This window comes from Oncorhynchus nerka, linkage group LG10 (genome assembly GCF_034236695.1).
Source record: "Oncorhynchus nerka isolate Pitt River linkage group LG10, Oner_Uvic_2.0, whole genome shotgun sequence".
Lineage (NCBI taxonomy): Eukaryota > Metazoa > Chordata > Actinopteri > Salmoniformes > Salmonidae > Oncorhynchus > Oncorhynchus nerka.
Window position 1 is genome coordinate 26945986 of NC_088405.1, and position 23187 is coordinate 26969172.

General features: G+C 42.1%; 1 protein-coding gene across 1 annotated transcript; it reads right to left on the minus strand.

Annotated features, from left to right (window-relative positions):
- Positions 1-2057: 2057 nt before the first annotated feature.
- Positions 2058-19972, minus strand: LOC115135079 (inhibitory synaptic factor 2A-like). The gene is made up of 3 exons (XM_029669338.2): positions 18584-19972; positions 15059-15130; positions 2058-4231 (listed from the first exon to the last, which is right to left on the minus strand). Exons 1-3 carry the CDS (start codon positions 19762-19764, stop codon positions 4048-4050), a joined length of 1437 nt encoding a protein of 478 aa, XP_029525198.1. The 5' UTR covers positions 19765-19972; the 3' UTR covers positions 2058-4047.
- Positions 19973-23187: the final 3215 nt, after the last annotated feature.

A 23187-nucleotide genomic window follows, 5' to 3' on the forward strand; every position in this document is an offset into this window, starting at 1 on the left:
AGATCGTTTGGTTACTTACACAACATATGTTCCTTCAACATGGTGTTGTATCAAACTGTCGCTGCTCTGCAATTCACATAGTATACCATAGAATAATTTCAGCACACACATCATTGTATTGGTTGTATATACAGTATATATCATTATGCTTGACTATTATATTTTCTCTTGCTGTGGCAAACACTACATAATTATTGTAAATATTAATCAAACTAGTTGAAAATTGGGTTCTGGCGAGGGCCTGCCCACTTCCAACACTGCCTAGTGCGTTTTAGTTTGATGATCTATTTGACTAGGAATAACCAAGAGAATGATGTAGAGCACGGCTGTCAAACTCATTCCATGGAGGGCCGAGTAACTGCAGTTTTTTTTCTTCTTTCAATTAAGACCTAGACAACCAGGTGAGGGGAGTTCCTTACTAATTAGTGACCTTAATTCATCAATCAAGTACAAGGGAGTAGCGAAAACCCGCAGACACTCGGCCCTCCGCAGAATGAGCTTGACACGTGATGTAGAGCTATCAACTAAGCCATCACAGCTAAATGCTTTATATGCCAGTTGTTTATGACCTAACAACACAAGTTTATGGTTGTGGAAAATGTACATCCCAATCGACATACTAACATAAAAGACATACAGATGTAGGATCTTAATTTGAGCCAGTTTCCTTCAGCCGGAAAATAATCCTGCAAGCAACAGGAAATGTGAATTATTATGTGGAATACATTTTTGATGAAGTTGATACATTTTTTTTGGGGTGAATCAAGTCTGACATTTAAAGTGGAAATTACAAACTTTAGAATTCTTTCAACTTTGCATTTCCTGCTGTGCATAAAAATTCTCAGCAACAAAAATAGTGATCAAATGAAGATCCTACATCTGTATACGGTATATAGAAATCTTAAAACATTGATGCTTAGGTGACAGTGGTGGTTTCTGTGATAGGTATGGAATTGTAAAACAGTTGACCTTGTAAGTTTCATTGTTGAACTCCAACTCTGCCCAAAGTACATCTTAAACCTGCCAGCAGTTATTTGAATCATGGTTTAAAGGATTCTATGCTTGAGAAGGAACCCTCAGTCATGAAGTGTCATGTTGGCTGGCTTACAGTAGATAAACCACATGGTCTTACCAGCCATGCTTTTGTATGGGGTCTCAAATGGCCCCCCAAAAAATGATGGTTGTTCACTGATGTCTTTTATGGTTATCTGTCTGTAGTAGTGGCCACAGTACTGGGTCGGGTTGGTAAAAGGGATTGAAAGTGGATGGTCCTGTGATGTGCACAGCACACTTAACATGAAAGTACCTGGTGGATGCCATAGCAAATCCTTCACTGATGTGGTAAACTGCAGTAGGCTACATGCCTCAGCATTGCCTCACATTTCAACTTGCAACATCAGTATGCAGTTTGAGAGGGCTCGCTTGTCAAGTAGCTTTTATGACTAGATATCCCAATAGTGGATAGAGTAAGTATGGGTAGAAATGCCATCATCGCCTGGCTTTAACCACCATGGGGATGTGGGTAATGAGAAGGCCCTTACATTGTTCTATAAAGGGAGATTTTCTATTCCATCAAATTCTTCCTGGAAAGTTGACACGTACAAAAGCACAGTTAAACTCATACACTATAAATATCCTTAGGGACCTGAACCACTTAGCTCCTTAGGGAGCTGAGCCACTGAGCTTGCATCAATTATCCAACCTGTTTCACCATAGTAACCATGGTTTCGCTGTAGCTCGGGATCTTAGCTCCACAAGCCGGAAGTGAGGGATGAAGCAATATAGGGAGGGAGGTAGAGAGAGGGAAATTACACCCTTGCATTCAGGTGTCCAAGCAGACAGTATCTTGGCAGCAGGTGGCAGGCTGGAAACTGTCAAACCTCAGGGCACACCAGTAGTGTCCTGCCAGAGAGTGGGCCAATCACATTTAGAGAAAGAGAGGGCGAAAGAGTTCTGAGAGTGACTGGGCAGACCTCTACACAATATTACACTGCAGCTGAGCCCTGGTCATGCTACAAGTCTTTCTCCACCAGACAGGGAAGAGAGAGTAGATTAAGACATGTACTGTACCATGTTGATGTACCTACCGGTTCTCAGATGGAGTCCAACTTTTTATATTCCATCAACATTGCTTTGTATCAAACTGTCGCTGCCCTGCAATTCACACAGTATACCACAGAATCATTTCAGCACACCTCTCATAATTATATTGGTTTTTATTGAAAATGCATTTTGTGTGAGGTAAAAACAGTACAAAATGCATAATATTGCACATGATCAATGAATTGCACTTCCTTAAGGTATCGCTATGTGTCTGTCTTTCAGTATGCCACAGCCAAATAATGAAAGACTTGGAAAACCCAGTCGACAAGAACAGATGTGTGATTGAATCACATGATGTCTGTGTGACATTTTTAATGTGAGATTGAAATGATTGTCCATAAACGAATGATGCAGTAAGTGTATAGTTTTCGTGGCTACATCAACTGAATCTCTCTGCTACCAAAGTCACTATTTATCACTGGTCTAGAAATATAAAGATTGCAAGTTCAGTGCATGGATTGCTTCTCCTGGGTGGTGAGTTGATTTCACCCCTAACGTAATCATATAGGAGATGGTAATCAAAGGCCTTTGGTGCTGATCAGTGTTAATCAATCAATTGCAGAATTATAGCATCATGTGAATGACCATGTGGTCTGTGATGAGGATCAATTAAGCCAAGTGTGTTAGAATGTGAAATACATATCGCAGAGAGAATAGTGATGAGTTTCATCATGTCTTTACAGTACATTTCCTTGCTGTGGGTGAGAATAAGTTAGTGCGATGTTAGCCAGTACGTAAGTTAAAGACACTGAAAGCTTTATGCGTGTGACATGATAAAGAAGTTGCAAAATATGCTTACCTTTTCAACTGATATTTAAGAAAAGCATTTAAGGTAATTAAAAAAAATAAAAAAGTCTGCTGCGGGTTGAATAACACAGTAATAAAACATATCAATAAACTTTAATATGTTAAAAATAAGTCAATTTTTTCTATTTCTGAACACTGAGGGATTAGAACAGCTTCGAGGAGAACTATAACTTGGATTACATCCTGTTTCTAAAAGACAACGCAGTCTAGGATCTCAGATACCTCAATCATTCTTAACAAACTCCTGAAGTGTGTGTCTGTGTGCAGACAGAGAGAGAGACAGAGAGAATGAGGGAGAGAGAGATGGAAGAGAGAGAGAGCGAGAGAGATGGGAGAGAGAGACAGAGCGAGCGAGAGAGAGAGATGGAAGAGAAGGAGAGAGGGGGGAGAGAGAGAGAGGGGGAAAGAGAGAGAGAGAGAGTGGAGAGAGTGAGAGGGGATAGAGAGACAGAGAGAGAGAGACTGGGAGACAGAGATTGGGTTCTCTCAAGACTGGAGAGAAGGGGCAAGAAGGGTTCATGTAGAGTTGGTTCACTAATATACTTTAATGTACTGTATATAACTTCTTCTTCCATCTCAGTCTCCAAATGTTTGTGCTTTGCCGACAGGCTGATGTACGGTTAAAGTAGCTTTGTAGAGAAACAGGCCTTCCACATGGTGATTCCTCTTCTACTCAAGCAGAGGTCTCTGGGGAAAGAGACCAAAAAGGTGTGCCATTGGAATTCATAAATAAAAAAGTGAGAGAAGCATTTGCCCAGTAAATAAATAACATCCGTCTTCATATTGTAGGCTACATCTCAAGATGACCTAAATATATCCAGTCTCACCTTGTTGTTTTGCTAACCTCTAGCCAGAGTATAAGTTGATCTTCTCTGGTGTTTGAGCCAGAAACTGAAGTCTTGGCAGACTCTAAACCTCCATGAGAAAATATATATATATTTTTTTTTTACCCCCCTCCCATTGATTTCTAGTGCAGTTCCAACTCAGAATCCTGATATACTGTAGATGGTTTACTGGTATCTGGTTATCTGTCCTCTGGAGCAAAAAATCTGTTCTGATAAATCCCTTTGAGAGAAGATAGTAAATGGGTAAAAACTGATCCAAAAGGCCATTCCAAAATCCAAAGTGTTCCCTAAATTATAGGAACCAGAGTTTCCAGCGACCATGCTTTTTGGACTCTGTCTTGGACTTGCGTTTGGGGGTTGAGGTGAACACCTCGTGGGGGTAAGGCAGAGCAGGGTATTGAGGGTCGTCCAAGGGGCACAGTCTCTTAATCAGGGGCTGTAATTTGTCCTCCTGCTGCTTGAAGTCCAGCTCCACACTGCAACACACACACAAAAAACGCATTGGGTTACAGTAACACATACAAACATACAATAAAACACAATATTCATTTATTCTTGTGGGGGATAAACCGGATGTAAATGTATGGATTCTACTGGTAATTCTACTAAATACTTAGAGAAGGAAAATACTACAATTTGAAACTGTGGAAGGGCGGTTCAATCCTATTTAAGTTTTAGTGTTTAGACTACCAGGATTTAAGAGATTAAATTACATTCAAACCAATCTTAATTGTGGGTATCACAAGTTTAACATGAATGACGCAGCTCAAGTATGAACCATGACTCTGCACAATCTGGTACATTGAATTTTGATCCCATAAAAGTTATGTTAAGTTAATAATAGGATGCAAGAGTACTGCCAAAACGCCGGCATTCAATTTGTCTGTTGATAATCCAGGTCAGTTGCTAGCCATAGGCTCCAGATGGATTGTCGGGGGAGGGCACAGTACAGTCTGATAATTCTAGCAACACAAATAAATTCCTTTGATGGTGAAAATGTACTGAGTGTGAAATCAGACAAATGTAAACAGTCTGCACATCTGTATGTTTTAGTGCATAGTCATGATACAATATGTCCGTTGGGATATGGGTCATTTCTGGAGTCTGATTTCCTCATCTGTTCCTGTAATCTCTGGCTGGCCATCATCTGATTCCATTCGGGCACCGAGGTTGAACTCACAGATTAAATCTCTGACTGTTGGGAGAAGCAGCTTAATCCCAACCAAATGAAATCATTCGGAACCCAAGCAGACCCAGACGTACTACAGCATAAGCGAAGGACATATTATGCATTAGTACACATTGCGTATTCCCCATCTATACAGCTATTGATTAAGTTCATCTACATGTATGTACAGCTTTTATGTATCATCTTTGGCAGAATACTAGCCTGGAATGAGTCAAGTATGAATCATACTGTCATACTTGCCAGCCCATTTAATACAAGGTTGACAAAAAAGATTGCCACAAAGTCATTATATAATACCAATCCTCTGCCAACTTAATAAAAAACACAATTTCTCTGAAGATTACAATGTATGGTTGTACAGCAGTAGAAGTAACAATAGCAATAGTAGCAGAAAGTTTCATTTTTATAGCATGAACCTTATCACACAATGTTGTTGATCATTGATACGTTGTTTTATTGAAAGCATAGAATGATTTGAAGTGGCATATTTCTGCCAGCCAAACACATGGAAGGATAGAGGAAGAGCCAAACTTGCTTAAAGGACATTAAACCCTCCAAGGTCAAACATAAGTCTAGACAGCTTAGGCAGCCAGATGAATGTACAAAGGCCTGTTCAGCTCTGTTCAGATTCACCGGCCTGACAGGCAGTCCAATTCGTTTTCTGAAGGCGATGCTCTGCTTAAAGTGACAGAATGAATCTTAGTAACTATCCTTACCCTTACGATAAGTGTCAGTTATTCAACTCTATTACAACCTTCAGTGAAAACGGTACAGGGTGCCAGAGAGGAATTTGGCAGTGCAGAAGATTGAATCAATCAATAAAGGTCTGATTATATGAATATAAACTTGACTATGAATAATATCTTGAATGTTAGTTAATTAACCCCTGAGAGTCGATTGACGCACCAGTGCGTCAGTCTAAATTACATAACAAAAAATCCCCATCAAAATCTGTCAATTTAAGCTAGAGATATCTGTTTTTTTTGCATTGGATGTGTCTCAATCCACCGCACTACCACATCTGTGGTGACAGGCAGAGCCAGAGCGGTGTTTGTCAGACCACGAGACATCTGCAGTGACAGGCAGAGCCAGACCGGTGTTTGTCAGACCACGAGACATCTGTGGTGACAGGCAGAGCCAGAGCGGTGTTTGTCAGACCACGAGACATCTGCGGTGACAGGCAGAGCCAGACCCGTGTTTGTCAGACCACAAGAAATCTGTGGTGACAGGCAGAGCCAGAGCGGTGTTTGTCAGACCACGAGACATCTGCGGTGACAGGCAGAGCCAGAGCAGTGTTTGTCAGACCACGAGACATCTGCGGTGACAGGCAGAGCCAGACCGGTGTTTGTCAGACCACGAGAAATCTGTGGTGACAGGCAGAGCCAGAGCGGTGTTTGTCAGACCACGAGACATCTGCGGTGACAGGCAGAGCCAGAGCGGTGTTTGTCAGACCACGAGACATCTGCGGTGACAGGCAGAGCCAGACCGGTGTTTGTCAGACCATGAGACATCTGTGGTGACAGGCAGAGCCAGAGCTGTGTTTGTCCGACCATGAGACATCTGTGGTGACAGGCAGAGCCAGAGCGGTGTTTGTCAGACCACGAGACATCTGCGGTGACAGGCAGAGCCAGACCGGTGTTTGTCCGACCATGAGACATCTGTGGTGACAGGCAGAGCCAGAGCTGTGTTTGTCCGACCATGAGACATTCCGAAAACCGGTCTTCTCGCGAAAACATCTGTAGCATGCGTCCAAACGGTTTCGACCTACAAACTATGGAAAGGGGAGACTCTCACGAACACTATGGTATTCTCCGCTTTGCTCTACAACCCCCACATGTGTCACACGACTTGCCTGAAGGTAACCGGCACCGGTTTGATAAAACAAATGGAAGTATGAAGGTAGCTTAGTGCCTACCCCCTTTATTTATTTCTGTGTAAAAAATACACATTGTATATATGTATTTCCAGATTTCTTTTTATATCTCCTAGATTTATGACAAACACTTCAAAACCTTGTTTCTTATGATTATTTTTTTATGAATGTGTTATTCAGTTTCTATGGGTTTTTATCAAATACTATTTTTCTTGGGACACCTACATTTCCAATCAAATATTGAAATAATACATAGTATGACCCTCTTAAAACAATACCATATACCCCCCCCCCCCAACATCTTAGACTATAAGGAATTAATATCTGACCTTTAACCCCAAAACTTAATTGTGAAAGGATGAGACCACTTCAATGACACAGTATGTGCCAGCACACACCTCTGTTAAGGGTTGTCGAGATTTGGAATGGGCCTTTATATCCTCAAAAGGTTCTACAGCTGCACCAATAAGAGCATCTTGACTGGCTACATTACTGCTTGGTATGGCAAATGCACCGCCCTCGACCGCAAAGTGCTACAGAGGGTGGTGCGGACAGCCCAGTACATCACTGGGGCTGAACTCCATGCCATCCAGGACCTCTATCATTGCCAAAGACTCCAGCCACCAAACCCCATAGACTGTTCACTCTGCTATTGTCTGGCAAACGGTACCGGAGCGGCTCTCTTACCAATAGGCTCAGAGACAGCTTCTACCCCCAAGCCATGAGACTACTATATAGTTAATAAAATGTTTACCCAGACTATCTGTACTGGTCCTATCTTGTGCTGACTCTTTGCACACTCACAAGACTATATATACACACTATACACACAACTCTCACACAATACCCACACACATTCACATACGCACATACGCACACACATAACATACACATGCATAACACAAACACACAGACACACACTCATACATACACACACACTTTTTCACTCATCATTTGCTGCTGTTACTCTGTTCTCTATTTTACTCTTATTATTATCTATCCTGATGCCTAGTCACTTTACCCTGCCTTTATGTACATATCTACCCCAAGTACCTTATTATTATCTATCCTGATGCCTAGTCACTTTACCCTGCCTTTATGTACATATCTACCCCAAGTACCTTATTATTATCTATCCTGATGCCTAGTCACTTTACCCTGCCTTTATGTACATATCTACCTCAAGTACCTTATTATTATCTATTCAGATGCCTAGTCACTTTACCCTGCCTTCATGTACATATCTACCTCAAGTACCTTGTATCTCTGCACATTGATCTGGTACTGGTACTCCTTCTATATAGCTCCACATTGATCTGGTACTGGTATTCCCTCTATATAGCTCCATTATTGTGCATTTTATTCCTCTTGTGTTACTATTCATGTAATTTATTAACTGCATCGTTGGCAATGGCTCGTAAACAAGCATTTCACTGTAAAGTCTAAACCCGTCGTCCTTGGCGCATGTGACAATTTTATTTGATTTCACATTGCTCAGTAGCAACACACAAAGACCAGAGACCAGCTTCTTACTTCCATCAAGACTGAATTGCCACAACATTTGAAACGAGTTGCACGCTTTGTATATTTACAGAAGACGTGCCCTTGTTTCACAGTATTTTTTAGAGCCATTCTAAAAGTTCACCATCTCTGGGCTCTTGTTGATGCCAAGCTTTCGCTAGAGAACAGCAGAAAAGACAACAGCGCAGCACACTATGGAATGGTCTTGGCACTTACTAAGCAATTAATCACTTGGCAGAGAGCTGCAATTACTGTATGCTGTGGACAATTTGCTCTGCAGGGAGCCTGAGGCACGCTGTACTGTGCGGGTGGTCCTGGAGAGCAGGTGACTGAGTAAACAAAGACCACAGACCTCAAATCATCTCATCGGCCAAAAGATCGGGACGGCTAAAGACAGGGAGTATCATTTTCAACCATTCACAAGCAGATGAATCATCTGTTTCGCTACGGTCTGGGAATAGCTCTGTCTGTGATCACTGGTGCCTGATTGTTTAGCTGGAGTGAACCCTGTTTAATGATTGTTCTGTATGGGAGGGAGGTGTTGTCTTCTATACCCTCTCACTGTCTCCCTTCACTGGTTGGTTTCTACTTCAAACCACATGACTTTACCATTACTGTACGTTTGATTTTTTATTCACGATTGAGCTTCTGTTAAATGAAGATGCAAATGCTTTTGATATTTTCTCCCCTTCCAATAGCACTTCCAGGATATTATTGTACAAGGCTCCCTATTTGTCTGTCCTTCTGGGCTACCTACATGTATTGTATAGGCCTAATGTTTCCCCCAAACAAATCCAACAAATTGTACTTCAATTGGTTTATTGATTTAAATCACCAGCGTACAAATTACTTGAAACCACTGAGCATATTTCTCTTTGACTGACGAGGGGCCATTTTGATAGAGTGCCTTTATTGTTAAAAAGCCAACTAAGGTCCAGCTCTATTTAATGGTTGACTGGCTTACAATAGCATAGTCATGTCCACACACAGACTGAGAGACGTACTTCAATGAACAGATCGATACTCCAAGTTCTCTCAACACCAATGAAACACCTGCATCTTCCTTAACAGCATGGGGCATAAGAGCTAACCTAATTAGCTACTTGCTCTTATGAGTAATTGAATGACGTCTTCATTAAACCCAATTTACACAACCAGGAACTGTATTAGTACTGATTTGTTAAGCCATTATTAGCCTCAAATGTAATAACACATCTGTGCAAACAAGATTAAACTCTCCCCTTTTTGTAATCTTATTCTTGTACCTATTAGGCATTATGAACACTGAATGATCACCCATTCAGTGTGGGTGTGCATTAGAAAGCCGGCGACTCCTTTGCGTTCCCTTGGTATGGGATACGGGCAAAGACCCCACATTGTTTACTGTTGATGTTACTGCAGAGCCAGACTAAGTGGTCTAAGCTCCAGAAGGACATTAGCATGGGAACTGTAAGGAGCCGAGGCTAGAAACATGGGGCCATAATCTATCTCTTCGTCCACTGTTTTCTCAGGGGCCCGCTTAGACTACTTTTCTGCGGTCAAATGTATTTTTTTGCAGTTTCCCCAGCCTGCTTTTCAATGGGATGTGATGTGACTGCAGTAGTGGGGCATTTATGCCCTCTCTCTCATCTCCATCCCTCCTCCTTCTTTCTCTCCAATCTCCCTCTCTTTCTTTCTTTCTCATCTCCTCCTCTCTCTCTCTCTCTCTCTCTCTCTATGCTTTGTTTTTGTCCTATTTGTATCAGTAGCAGTGATGCATGGGATGCTGCAGTATACAAGGGGGAGGGGGCTGGGAGTGTCGGGCGGGTGTTGAATTCTGGGTAGGGCTTGTAGATTGACTATCTCAGCTCAACTGAGCACCAGCAGGAGCCCAAGCCCTGGATTTATTAGCCATATTGGTACTGACTTGCTGTTCGGAATTAGAGGCCACATCGCCGCGGCTGCTAATCTTGGCAATGAGCAGTTACTGTCCAAGTCTGAGGAATAATTGGCCTTTTGGTTCAGATTTTGTTTCTTCTTGGCTCTTTTAAATTCTTCTCACTGTAGCCAGGCCAGCTCATTAAGTGAAAGGGCTGAGTGGCGTGCCCAGCAAGGGGATTACTGGTGCCCTATGAGCACTTTGAGTCACCAGCACAGGCCCTGGCAGAAATAACAAACCTGTAGAATATACTTTACCGTATGTTCAAGTCCAAGTTTATGTCGGATATCTAGTTTTATCCACATAGCTAGCACTGAAAGCCACGGTCATAACTTAACAGTTCAAGATATCAACAAAAATTTCTGAAAAGAAAGAATTGCAAAAAAGGAAAGGTTAAACATATACACTGTAAAACATGATATAAGAAAAAGGGTAAACACCCGAATCATCGTTCAACCGCCTGACTTTGATAAATACCTTCGGTGTGACACATCACTCAATTCAGTCTGTAAATAAACAAGATCGAGGAAGGAGTATCGTAGAGAAAAAAAACGAACTATATCTATTTGCAAAGTTTTGGGATATATTTACTGCTATTTGCTTTGGCAGAGACAGATAGTGCTTGATAGATAGTAGTCTTGCTCGCAAATTGCTGTTATGTCCTACTCAAGGAAAGTAAAAAATAAAAAATAAAAATGAGGAGATGCACAATTTAGGAACGATGAGCTGAAAAACCTGTTGACCACAGATGGAATTATAGTAATTTATTTTGTACACGTTCCACAAGCCTTCTTCTAATAACAAAATGGATCATTTGTATTTGTATAAACGGCTTCGTTTAGAAATGTTACATTCCGGCACTTTCAGTGAAAAACATATTTCCCCTGTTAGGGATTGTTGAGAACCTTCTATTGATTATCTCAAGTTTTGAACATGTATTCCTGACCTGGGTCTTTGTGAAGTTGTTGTCTCTCTGTGATCAGTGCATTGATAAAGAGCTTTATAATTGTCCCTCATGATGAAATTGGGTAGTGGACTGTGGATCTATCTCCGTCCGTATGTCCGTTTGTCCGTTCGTACATTCGTACGTCCGTACGGTAGTCACATTATATCTCACAATTTTGACGAAACTTGGTGAATGATGCGTCTTGCCATAGAGAACCGGCAAATACAAAATTGCACCGATTGGTCCAAGGCGGGAGCTATAGTAATGAACTGAAATTTGTTAGTCACACGCAATATCTCAATTGGCTCAATCATTCGTGGAAGAGAACATGTTTACTATTTAATATTTCCGTCTCTATCAGAACAGTTCTCATTCTGTGCCTATTCTGCTTCCTGGCTGTATACTTTGTAGTTTAGTGTTTGTTTGCCTCTGTACAGGATGCTGAATCTCTGACCATATCGTGTTTATGATGTAATGTACTGTAATCCATCTGCAGGTAGTAAACTGTAAATGATCTGCTTTCTTCCATGTGATCCTGTGACTTGCATAGATATCAAGGACCACTTCAGGATCTCGATTACAATCAACCTCTACTGAAACAAAGCCATTCAGCATTCATGTAACATCTTTACATTTCGCCAACCAAGGTTCATGAATAAAGCAGCACATGTGTACATATTTAGGCCCTCTTGGATGATGATGAGAATGGACATGAAAAAGGAACATGTCGCAGCTTATTCAGTAGTAATCCGGGAATTACAAGTGTTTCAAGACATATTTGTTTAGTACATACATTCCACATCCCCAAAGGACATTAGGCTATCCACACCCGTTTTACCCATGTAAATACTTCTATTTCAGTCCGGCTCTCAGATCTATGCTTTATGATTCATCTGTTTAGTTGTTGCACGTTATGACATGCATTCCCATATTAGTATGGGAACTGTGTGTATTTCATGTAATCCTATAATCATATCACACCTAATGCATATAGCATCACAAACGAGAAGGAGCAGTCGAGTTAAATCATTCCAACACATCAACTACTGTAATCACTTTGTTAGCACACGACAGCTCATACATACACTAATTACATTACATGGGTTGTAAATCCAGAAGACAACAATAATAAGCAATGTGACTCATAGCAGAATTCGGTGTATGAATTGAATCATTTGAAGTCCTCTTTCATGCCATACTGGTCCTCAATTAGATACTGTACTAGCAAATGTGCGTTGTCACAGGAGTTATCTCAGATCATAGATCATCGCTTGAGAAAATGTAACACATTTCTCACGAGACTATGTTGCAGGAAATTACACATGATTACATGAATGATTCTTGCATGTCTATTCCTTCAATCTGACAGCATGGCTGTTAAATGATGCATTCTTTATGCAATGATGATGCATTCTTTATTCTTTATTCAATAAAGGTTCAATAAAAACAGGGGTGTATGTATTACTACTGTTGCAAAACATTTCTTAAACGGAAGCAAATGGAACGAAACAGGGAGTGACCTTCCTGAATTTGCCCAATAAAAACTCCTGTATTCGTTGCAAAACCCAACTGGTTGCAACTGTTTGGACTAATGATTGAACACCCCAGGGATGAACAAAAAAGTAGGCTTTGATTGGATGAGAACATTGATTGACACGGAATTGATCAGGTTAAGATGGAGATGAACATCTACTCATTGGAGACAAGAGTGAGGTTGTTGGTCAAAGTTAGATGTCCCCTCAGCCAAAGTAAACAAACGTATGCTGTTTTGTCATTGAGTAAAGCGGATGTACTTATGCATGAGTTGTTTACGAAGACGACAATAATGAGTGCAAAAAATGAACATGAAAAGACTTGTATTTTTAGAAATTGGTTCACTTTTTAAATTTAGAACTCTGCTGCAGCAGTGCTTGTTGTGGTGTTTATTTGCGACTCCGTGACCTCACAAACCCTGCTATCTGATGTTTTCCCCTGTGAGTCTTTCTCTGGCTGCAAGGCTAGAACAGACCGTACAGCTGAAGAAGCAGTTTGCTGGCACACTAGGGTACAACAACGACTCAAATATTGATCGTGCCAGACTTTGGAGGCTCAGTACTCATGTTTTTACCAATCATTCAGATGGTTTGCTATAGTATGTTCTGCATGACTGTATATTGTTTAAATTGGCGTTGATCTCTAAGATGGATGTTTTTATTCTTGTCTCTGAACAGAGTCACAGTGTGAGTGGATTTTGCAACCTGCCTGAGGCTCTCTGAGACGAGTGGAAAAGTCGGATCATCTGCGAGTGTTTACCCAAGTGAGACGGTTGGTTGGTGGAATCGTTCGTCAACTACTTCTGGACCAGTTGAAGTGAAGTGGACACAGAAGTAGAGTCAAGTTTCCATGGCTTTTAGCGTCCATCACTGCAGCCGTTATTCATAAGGCACTTTGAAAGGGGACTCTGTCAGGATATCATGTCCAGTTCCCAGCTGCTCTCATACTGTACGAGCCCCAATTGCATTTCCTATCTGGGCTAATTCATTTCCCCCTGTTGTGTATGATTATTTATTCCCTCACGAGGTGTGCTTCACCCACAGTGCTTTGCAATTGTGCTGGAGAGATTTGTCTTTATTTATTTTATTACCTTCTACAATAACATCGTTATAGTTGCACCACCTGTGTCTAGAAATTCAACTCAATTTACTGCTTCCAATTCGGCTGATGTGTTAATTCCTTTCTACAGTGAGTATATTCTGTATTTATTACCGGAGTCTGAAATCAGAGTTGAGGACATCTATGCATCATTGTAATAGGATTTCAAACGTTTATTTTCATCATTGATCTGACCCATATAGGAGTGTTCTATTCTCCTTCAGTGAACCTGTCATTGATCTCAGTCACACCATTTCCAAGTATCTAATGGTGCTCAATTCATTTCTCTCACTCTGACAGAAGTATTCTATCAATTGTCATTATTGTATCACAACCGAGCTAAGCCCTTAATACTTCATTAAAATCTTGCAGTGAGACAAATAATATCCTCTGAGTTCAGTAAAGTATTCCATTCTACTCATTACCGGAAAGGCAATTATTGCTGTGGAGAAACATTTCAAGGCCTACTGTAACGGCATTCCTCCTCCTCTTCTGAGGAGGAGAAGCAAGAAGGATCGGAGGACCAATGCGCAGTGTGGTAAGTGTCCATAACGTTTATTTTAAGACATAAACTGAACACTATGAAATACAAAACAATAAACGTGAACATGAACGAAACCGAAACATTACCGTGTGGCAACAAACACTCACACGGAAACAAACACCCACAACTCAAAAATGAAATCCAGGCTACTTAAGTATGATTCTCAATCAGAGACAACTAACGACACCGGCCTATGATTGAGAACCATACTAGGCTGAACTCAAAACGCCAACATAGAAAAACACACATAGACTGCCCACCCCAACTCTCGCCCTGACCATACTAAATAAAGACAAAACAAAGGAAATAAAGGTCAGAACATGACACCTACAGTAAAATACATTGTATTCAATTGACTCTTAGCACTTGGTTTGTCATATTACAGTATATCACCTCACACATAAAGCACCCTTTACAGAAAAACCCGTGAGAAAAAAACTTGTGAATTCACATGTGAATTATTGTTATCGCATGTTGCTTTACATGTTGTCACATTAACTTCACATAAGAGCACGTGATCACACAAAACTTATTTTTGGAACACTTCATGTGTACACATATACAATTCATGTTGTTTTCCCGTAAGGTATCTCTCGCCTCACGCCATCAATATGTTGTGCCATAGCAGGCGGAAGCCACCTTTCAAGCTGCTAACAAGAGAGTAGATGTTAAGGTACTCACCTATAAATGATGCAGGCACTGTTTCGACACGTGTCGCAGTTGGCTGTGTCCTGTCCGGTTCGGTAGGAAAGCCTGGGGAGTGGTGAGAGAATGGATGATTTTCATGGCTCGTTTGACTTGGATTATTTTAATTTACATGATCTATTTTTCAAACTGATATGGATTTGCGTTCTGAATGGTACAGTCTTCTGTGAGATTAGGTTGGTCAGGTAATAGACATGCTCACTTGATATAATATGCTGATCTCTTTCCTATTGACACGGTATTCACATGGTTTTCGTCATCTTTCTGACCCCCAAAAAATGCATGTTTATGAATACTATAGAAAAGTCTATGTACTCGATCTCCCTGTGCTCCACCCAACTCAACATTCTCAGAAAATAATGAGAATTAGGGAGGCAAAAGACAATCAACATGACAAATTATGTCTGTGTCCTGTATGGCATTTCAAAGTGCCCTAAAGCCCAGTGTCCGCCCTGTATTGTCCTGTCATTACTTAGATGGCAATGCCTCCTCCATCTTCGGCACAACTCTATATACATTCTGCCCCTGAGGCATCTTGGAGGCAAACTTGAGCAGACGTAAGTGTGCACTGAACATGCATGGAGATTTGATGGCATCTGTATCAATCTCTTCAGGTCTCTCCCAGAAGTAACAGTCACCATCCATCATGTCGCGTACGTTGCTGGCAGCGATGGGATTTCTCATTCATTTTGATCAGAGGGTGTGTAGAGAGTGGTCAACTGGAAAGCGGATGGGGCAAGCGGGTCCACTAGGACATGTAATTGCCTATTGTCACTGGGAGCTGATGAATGGTAACTAGAGAGGTTGAACCCTGCTGCTCACCATGTCATAAAGGTGACCTTATCTGCCTTGGATAGATCGAAAGTGCTGATGGGAATGGAAGGTCACCAAGTTCATCTGTCCATGTCACCTTAGAGGTGGTTGCTCTTGACTGTGGAGTTGAGGGCCTGAATTCACAATAACTCCTTTGATATATCAAATCATTGGGAGAAAAAAAAAGGTCAGTTCGAGTCACCAAACAGAAGGGAGTTTTTGTTGAGATATTGAGTGGTACAGTCATAATCAAGGTCATCACATTTTTTTGCACAACCTCCATGTACTGTAATACACCATCTAAACGACAATTGTATTTACTGAACTGTATTTTCAGTTAATCTAGCAATGTACCAATGTTCTATTCTGCTAGGCCAGATTAATTTATGTACGGACGCTGTGTCGGAAAATCATTCTCTAAACTCTGACACTGTAAGTCAACTATAAGCTGTGCCACTGTTTGTTTGCACAGGCTCACTCTGGTGTTATTTGTTTGCACAGGCTCACTCCGGTGTTATTTGTTTGCACAGACTCACTCCGGTGTTATTTGTTTGCACAGTCTCACTCCGGTGTTATTTGTTTGCACAGGCTCACTCCGGTGTTATTTGTTTGCACAGGCTCACTCCGGTGTTATTTGTTTGCACAGGCTCACTCCGGTGTTATTTGTTTGCACAGGCTCACTCCGGTGTTATTTGTTTGCACAGGCTCACTCTGGTGTTATTTGTTTGCACAGGCTCACTCCGGTGTTATTTGTTTGCACAGGCTCACTCCGGTGGTATTTGTTTGCACAGGCTCACTCCGGTGTTATTTGTTTGCACAGGCTCACTCCGGTGTTATTTGTTTGCACAGGCTCACTCCGGTGTTATTTGTTTGCACAGGCTCACTCCGGTGTTATTTGTTTGCACAGGCTCACTCCGGTGTTATTTGTTTGCACAGGCTCACTCCGGTGTTATTTGTTTGCACAGGCTCACTCCGGTGTTATTTGTTTGCACAGGCTCACTCCGGTGTTATTTGTTTGCACAGGCTCACTCCGGTGTTATTTGTTTGCACAGGCTCACTCCGGTGTTATTTGTTTGCACAGGCTCACTCAGGTGTTATTTGTTTGCACAGGCTCACTCCGGTGTTATTTCTTTGCACAGGCTCACTCCGGTGTTATTTGTTTGCACAGGCTCACTCCGGTGTTATTTGCACACGTCAGCTCTCCGGAGAGATGTCCTCACTGTCCCTATACCGCTGACTGCCTGGCTGAATGGATATCGCTCTCTGCTCTATTGATATCCTGTGAACAACAGATACAGGAGGGTCAGGTTGGATAATCATGTATGTTAGCAGAATAGGATTCAGTCCCTGACCTGACTGGTAGGAACTGTAAGCAAATCATCCTGAGACCTTGAAACCAGCAGGAGTGTTGGACCAGTGATGCCCCTCAGATTGTGATAGCAGTTTAGCACAGGGAGGAAAAATAGGCTTGTGCAACACTAATCATTCACCTCACATTGATTTAATGTGAGAGCATTAAGGCCAATAGAAATAGGAATGAGCATCATTGATAAGGTCCTGCAAACATCTGCAAACCAAGTAACCACTGCTCAACACAGTATGTTATACATTTCTCAGTCTTTGGTCTGCTGGGAACAGCACTGAAACCTCTCGCGGACACATCACCGTGTGCAGAGCTTTCTCCTGAAAATACCACCCACATGATGCCTTTATCCCGGCGAGAATAAGAGGGGCTATCAGACACTATTCTGTTCCACCAGTAGTCTGGGACCATCACTTTGAAGACAGAAAGCTTTAGAGTGGCTTGGCAGGGAGAGAGAGAGAGAGAGAACGTGGTGAGGGAGTTAGAGTGCCTTGGCAGGGAGAGAGGGAGAAGGTGGGGAGGAGTTGAGATGCTGGGGCCTTATGGTGAGTAGCAGGCTCTAATAATAGTGATGAAACATATTGAAGGTGTCATATGAGCCACACACTTCAGAGGAGATGAAAGACAGTGCTTTATGAGGCGCTGCTAATTGGTCCTTTTAAACCAGGTTTCAGGGAGCAACATCAGGGGAGTCCAGTGGCTTTGGAGAAGGCTTAATACAATTAGCTTTGTGCCGCTCCAGGTTTTAGGAAGCAAAGCAGACAGCCTTGTACGTTCAGTCCAATGCTGTAGAGTTTTGGTGTATTGGACTCGGCTCAGAAACGTTATGCACTTGTTAGTGCCTCTGTACCCCTGAGCAAATACATGGAACGATACAGTATCTACAGAACAATCAGAGACCACTCTTGCTATTGGAATTAAATGACACAGGTAGCTGTGATGTTTGTACTCAGATGCTAAATGTAGCTTACACATGCTGTAGACCACAGCAGTTTCAAGGGCTGCAGGACCAGCAGGAACATCAAACCTCAGTGAAGATTGAACCACACACAGAAAATGTATGTTTTACTTGAATAGGTTAGTTATGTGGGGCGGCAGGTATCCTAGCGGTTAAGAACGTTTTGCCAGCAGCCGAAAGATCGCTGAAATGTTGCTGGTTTGAATATCTGAGGCAACTAGGTGAAAAATCTGTTGATGTCACCTTGAGCAAAGCAATTAACTCTAATTGCTCCTGTAAGTTTCTCTGGATAAGAGCATCTACTAATGATGTAAATGTAATGCCAATTCTATACGATGCCTGGTGAACATAAATTATTTCCACTCACCCTTCTCTCTGAGCCTCGCCCTTCTCCAGCTCTTGGATGACCCCCAGTAAGACTTTGATGGTCTCCTGACTGGAGCTGATGAGGTTTTCCATGGCCTGGAGCTTTTCTTTAATATCCCCGTTCCCAGCTAAGGGCACTATCTCCTTGCAGGCACCCTGCCGTCCTGGGGGGCAAGCCTGGCTGTCCAGGCCCGGTTGGGGTTTCATTGGGGTTGGTAAAGTCCCTGATCGGCACTGATGTGCCTTCACCCTAGCTACAGAGCAGCCAGCACTGTGGGGGTGGGGCAGTGTCTGGGACTGTTGTCCATTGGGCTGCATGGCCTTTTTGCGTTTGCAGCGCACCGACGGACTCCCTAGGCCTAGACCTTCCACTTGCGTCAGGGAGTTCCAGGCAACTGGACTTGTGACCTTTGACCTTGTGTCCTGTAAGGGTTCCTCACAGTTGGCCAGCTGGCGCTTGGCAGAAGGGTTGGCACCCATTGTGTCCGCTTTGGATAATCCTTTGCGTTTGGTCCTCGCGCCATAGGCAGGGTTCTCTGGCTCTCCCCTGGGAGTTGGGTCATTTGCAAAGCATTCTGTGTCCTTTGTGATGCGAGAGGAGTCCGGGCACGCACGCCCATCTACACAGTTGGCAATGGATAACAGATCCTCTGTGCCACTGCTGTCGTCCGTGTGGTGGAGCAGTGCTTGCGTCTGCCGCACATGCTTCCCTGCACCCTGAGAAGACGAGCACTCCTCTAAACCGAGCGCCTCCTCCTGCCCTTTCAAGTCACTCAAAAACCCGTTGTTCTGGCCCTTGTAGTCCTCCACCAAGGCCGTGTGTTTGATCGTGTGTCCTTTCTTTCGCTCGAAGGGGAAAGTCTGGTAGTGTTTCGTAAGGTCCGGTGACGTCTGGACACCTGTGCTCTTAGTCACATTGGGGATGGAGCGCCGCGCAGGCATCGTCATGTACTTCCTGTAAGCCACTTTACAGGAAATGGACCGGGCTCCTCGCCCCCCTGCCCGCTGCTCCTTCTGGGCGTCACATATGTCCTTGAAGCGGACTTGTAAGGCTTTGTTCCTCTTCTTCACCTGCTGTTTGCCGTCAGGACCGTACTGCACCTCCAGGCTTTGTGACGGGCCTGCCTCTGAATCGGACTCTGAGTTGGATAGCACGACCTTGCTGTTTTCCTTGCTCACCATGGTTTCTGGGAGAAGGGAGAGAAATATACAGTGTATGTATTATTACTCTGGGGTGGCATCACAGTAGATAGGTAGCAGATTATTTTCTGACACTGAGCAACTAACATCTAAACTGTCAGAGCTTTATTTATACCAGATCTTGATTAATATCATAGATGACACACGGACAGACACACCTTCTTATTCATGTGCACCGCCCCAAAAATTCTATAGGTATTCCACATGCAGAGCTGTCATATTAAGGGGCTGCATTGCATTGAACAATGTCTAACAAGATTAATAAGATATTTGATTACCAATGGATAAACATGGAAAGCAGTGTAAGGGAATGAAATGGGGATAAAGGACACATCACTGCTGAGGTAGTTCATCATCTTTATACGACGAGACACCATGTGATGAATAAACCTAAATTAATTGTTTGTTATTACACAAAGGCAGGCCCTTCATGACATAGTCGCTTCTCTGAGAGCAATCACGTTTAATCATTTTGAGACATAGTAATTCCATCAATATGCTTGTTGGGGTGATATATTTTTTTGTCATTGATAAAATTCTGATTAGTCACTTTCACATCAAAACCCAAAGCACTGCCTCACACAATTTGCTTATAATGAAACAGATTGTAACGAGGTTATGAAGCTATCATAGGTAAGTCATTCATATTTCAGAGTCGTCCAGGAGCCTGTATTATCCTTAGTATTGCCCTCTGTCCATGTGGTTGATTTGTCAGCACTGATTCTACCACAGTTTCCCACAATGTCACCTGAATGGAAGAAGGAAGAAAGAAACAAGCCCCATTACCTTTTAAAGAGAGTCTGTCAGTATTTTAGTCGGAGAGGTCTTCTCACTCACACAATACTCTGATAGCAGTGGACTAGGCTTGAAGAAAGGGCCAGCTGAATGCACTGGGAATCCTGCCTGGTGGATCACCATGTGAGCAGGACATTATGACATTTCTGTATCTCAGTCTACCGGACGTTTTTTCAGACATATTTTTCTCTTCATGTCTATATCGGAAGTAGAATCTTAACCCATTTCAGACACCTTAAACGACTACTTCATGCCAAACAATGCTGACATTATAAGTTATGAGAGGTTGATTGACAAAAAAAGTATATTATTACACTTCCATTGCTTCAAGGCTGATTCACATGGGATCCTATTATTTCACACCAGGAAATAGCAATAGCACACTGAAACCATATCTACGTTCATACAATGTCCACTCAAGTCCTCCTCGCATTATATTAGGACACAAGCCAAAGCATGTAAATAAGCTAAATGGTAATTCAACCTTGGAGAATATGAAAGATAAAATCCCTCATTCCCTTAAGGTTATTGAGCCAACCTGGAGTGGCATATATTTAAAGACAACTAAGTCTGTCACCAACACAATCCCTCTGAATCCCCAGTTCCTTTTCCTTTTTCTTCCTCACTCCCCACTTCCCAGGGCTAGCTATCGCTGTTAATGACCAGAGGTCCTTCCCTGGTTTGGCCCCAGCCATCCAGGGGATTATAAATAATGCATTGACTCTAAAATTGCAAAAGTAATCCTCTTAAATCTACTTATGTACTCTGGCAGACCATGTTGTCTGTTCCAATTTCCCTTCAGTTCTTCATACAAAAATGTTAGATATAAAACTCCACTTCAGATGCTATGATTGAGTGGTCATCTCCATAATTATCTTGAGTTTCCTGTCAGTTCTTTGGACATAGGGCTGAGCTGGCTGGTTATAGATATGAATGTATCACTATCCCTGCTCGCAAGTCTATAAAATTTCCGACTTGCGATATTTAGCTCTGCCTCCAGCTCCAACACCAGCTTCTTAAAGGAGAGGGTGTGTGTTGTGTCACGGACCCACACATGACCTGATAAATGATTGACATGCTCCCCTATGGCATGTTTATAGGATGAAAATGCAGCCTATCCACTCTGATTAATTGTGTAGTAATGCTATTAGAGTGGCCCTTGACTTTGACTGTTCTAACACGGCAACCATTTAGAAAACAGTGCTATCAATAGCATTGACCTTGACACAGCTCACATGATACGTATCATCAGTGTGTGGAAGGCCATATCTCACTTGCTGTTTGCTGTCTATCTGCTGCAAAGGCATGTTCTTTCAGTGCATCAAATCATAACAATTCGGAATATTTCTGTTATGACACCATATCGCGTTAGTGCTTCTGATCATCACCAGGCTACACTCAGTGTTGTTTATTATATGTACTGTACATTATCCATGTATGAATGCATTTCACTCCGTATCTGCACCGTATGCATAGTCAATAATGAATATAAATTGGCTGCTGTACATATAATGCCAAGTGAAAGTCTACACACCACTTGCACATTTTGCTGCCTTAAAATTAAATTTAAAAAATGGATTTAATTAGATTCCCCCCCCCCACAGATCTGAACAACCTACTCCCCAATATCAAAGTGAACATTTTTCAAGTGTATGTATATATAAAAAGAAGATGTCTTGATTGCGTATGTCTTTACACCCCAGAGTTAATACTTTGTGGAGGCAAAAAAATGAATTGAATCCCTTTTTTTAGATTTAATTGAAGGCAGAAAGGGGTGTGTAGACTTTCACGAGGCACTGTACATGAAGCAAAAAGAAGGCACATACCAATTCCCCAACGCACCAATCCCCCCATGCCATCAGCTTGGGGAAACCCATGAATACAGAAGATAATAGGGTATATATGAGGACATGCAAGATGTTGCATAGCATATTGTCAGCATTTTTAAAGCCCATCTAGGATGCCCAAAGAGGACGGGTTCATAACTCTTGGTTGGGCACTTTGTGTCTACGGTTTAACCATGCAAGGTTTCTTACAGTGCCTTCAGAAAGTATTCACACCCCTGGATTGTTATCACATTTTGTTGTGTTACAGCCTGAAATTAAAATGGATTACATTTAGATTTTGTGTCACTGGCCTACACACAATACCCAATAATGTCAAAATGGAATTCGGTTTTTAGAATTTTTTACAAATTTATAAGAAAGGAAAAGCTGTCTTCAGTCAATAAGTCAATAAGTATTCAACCCCTTTGTCATGGCAAGCCTAAATTAAGTTCAGGAGTACAAATGTGTCACATAATAAGTTACATGGACTCTCTCTGTGTGCAATAATCATGTTTAACATGATTTTTGAATAACTACCTCATCTCTGTACCCTACACATACAATTAATTATCTGTAAGTTTCCTCAGTCAAGCAGTGAATTTCAAACTAATCCGTCTGGCCCCGCGACCTTGTGAATGTTGACCTGTTTAAAGGTCTTGCTCACATCGGCTATGGAAAGAGCATGATCACACAGTCATCCCGAAAAGCTGGTGATCTCCTGCATGATTCAGTGTTACTTGCCTCGAAGTGAGTATTAAAGGCATTTAGCCCATCTGGTAGGCTC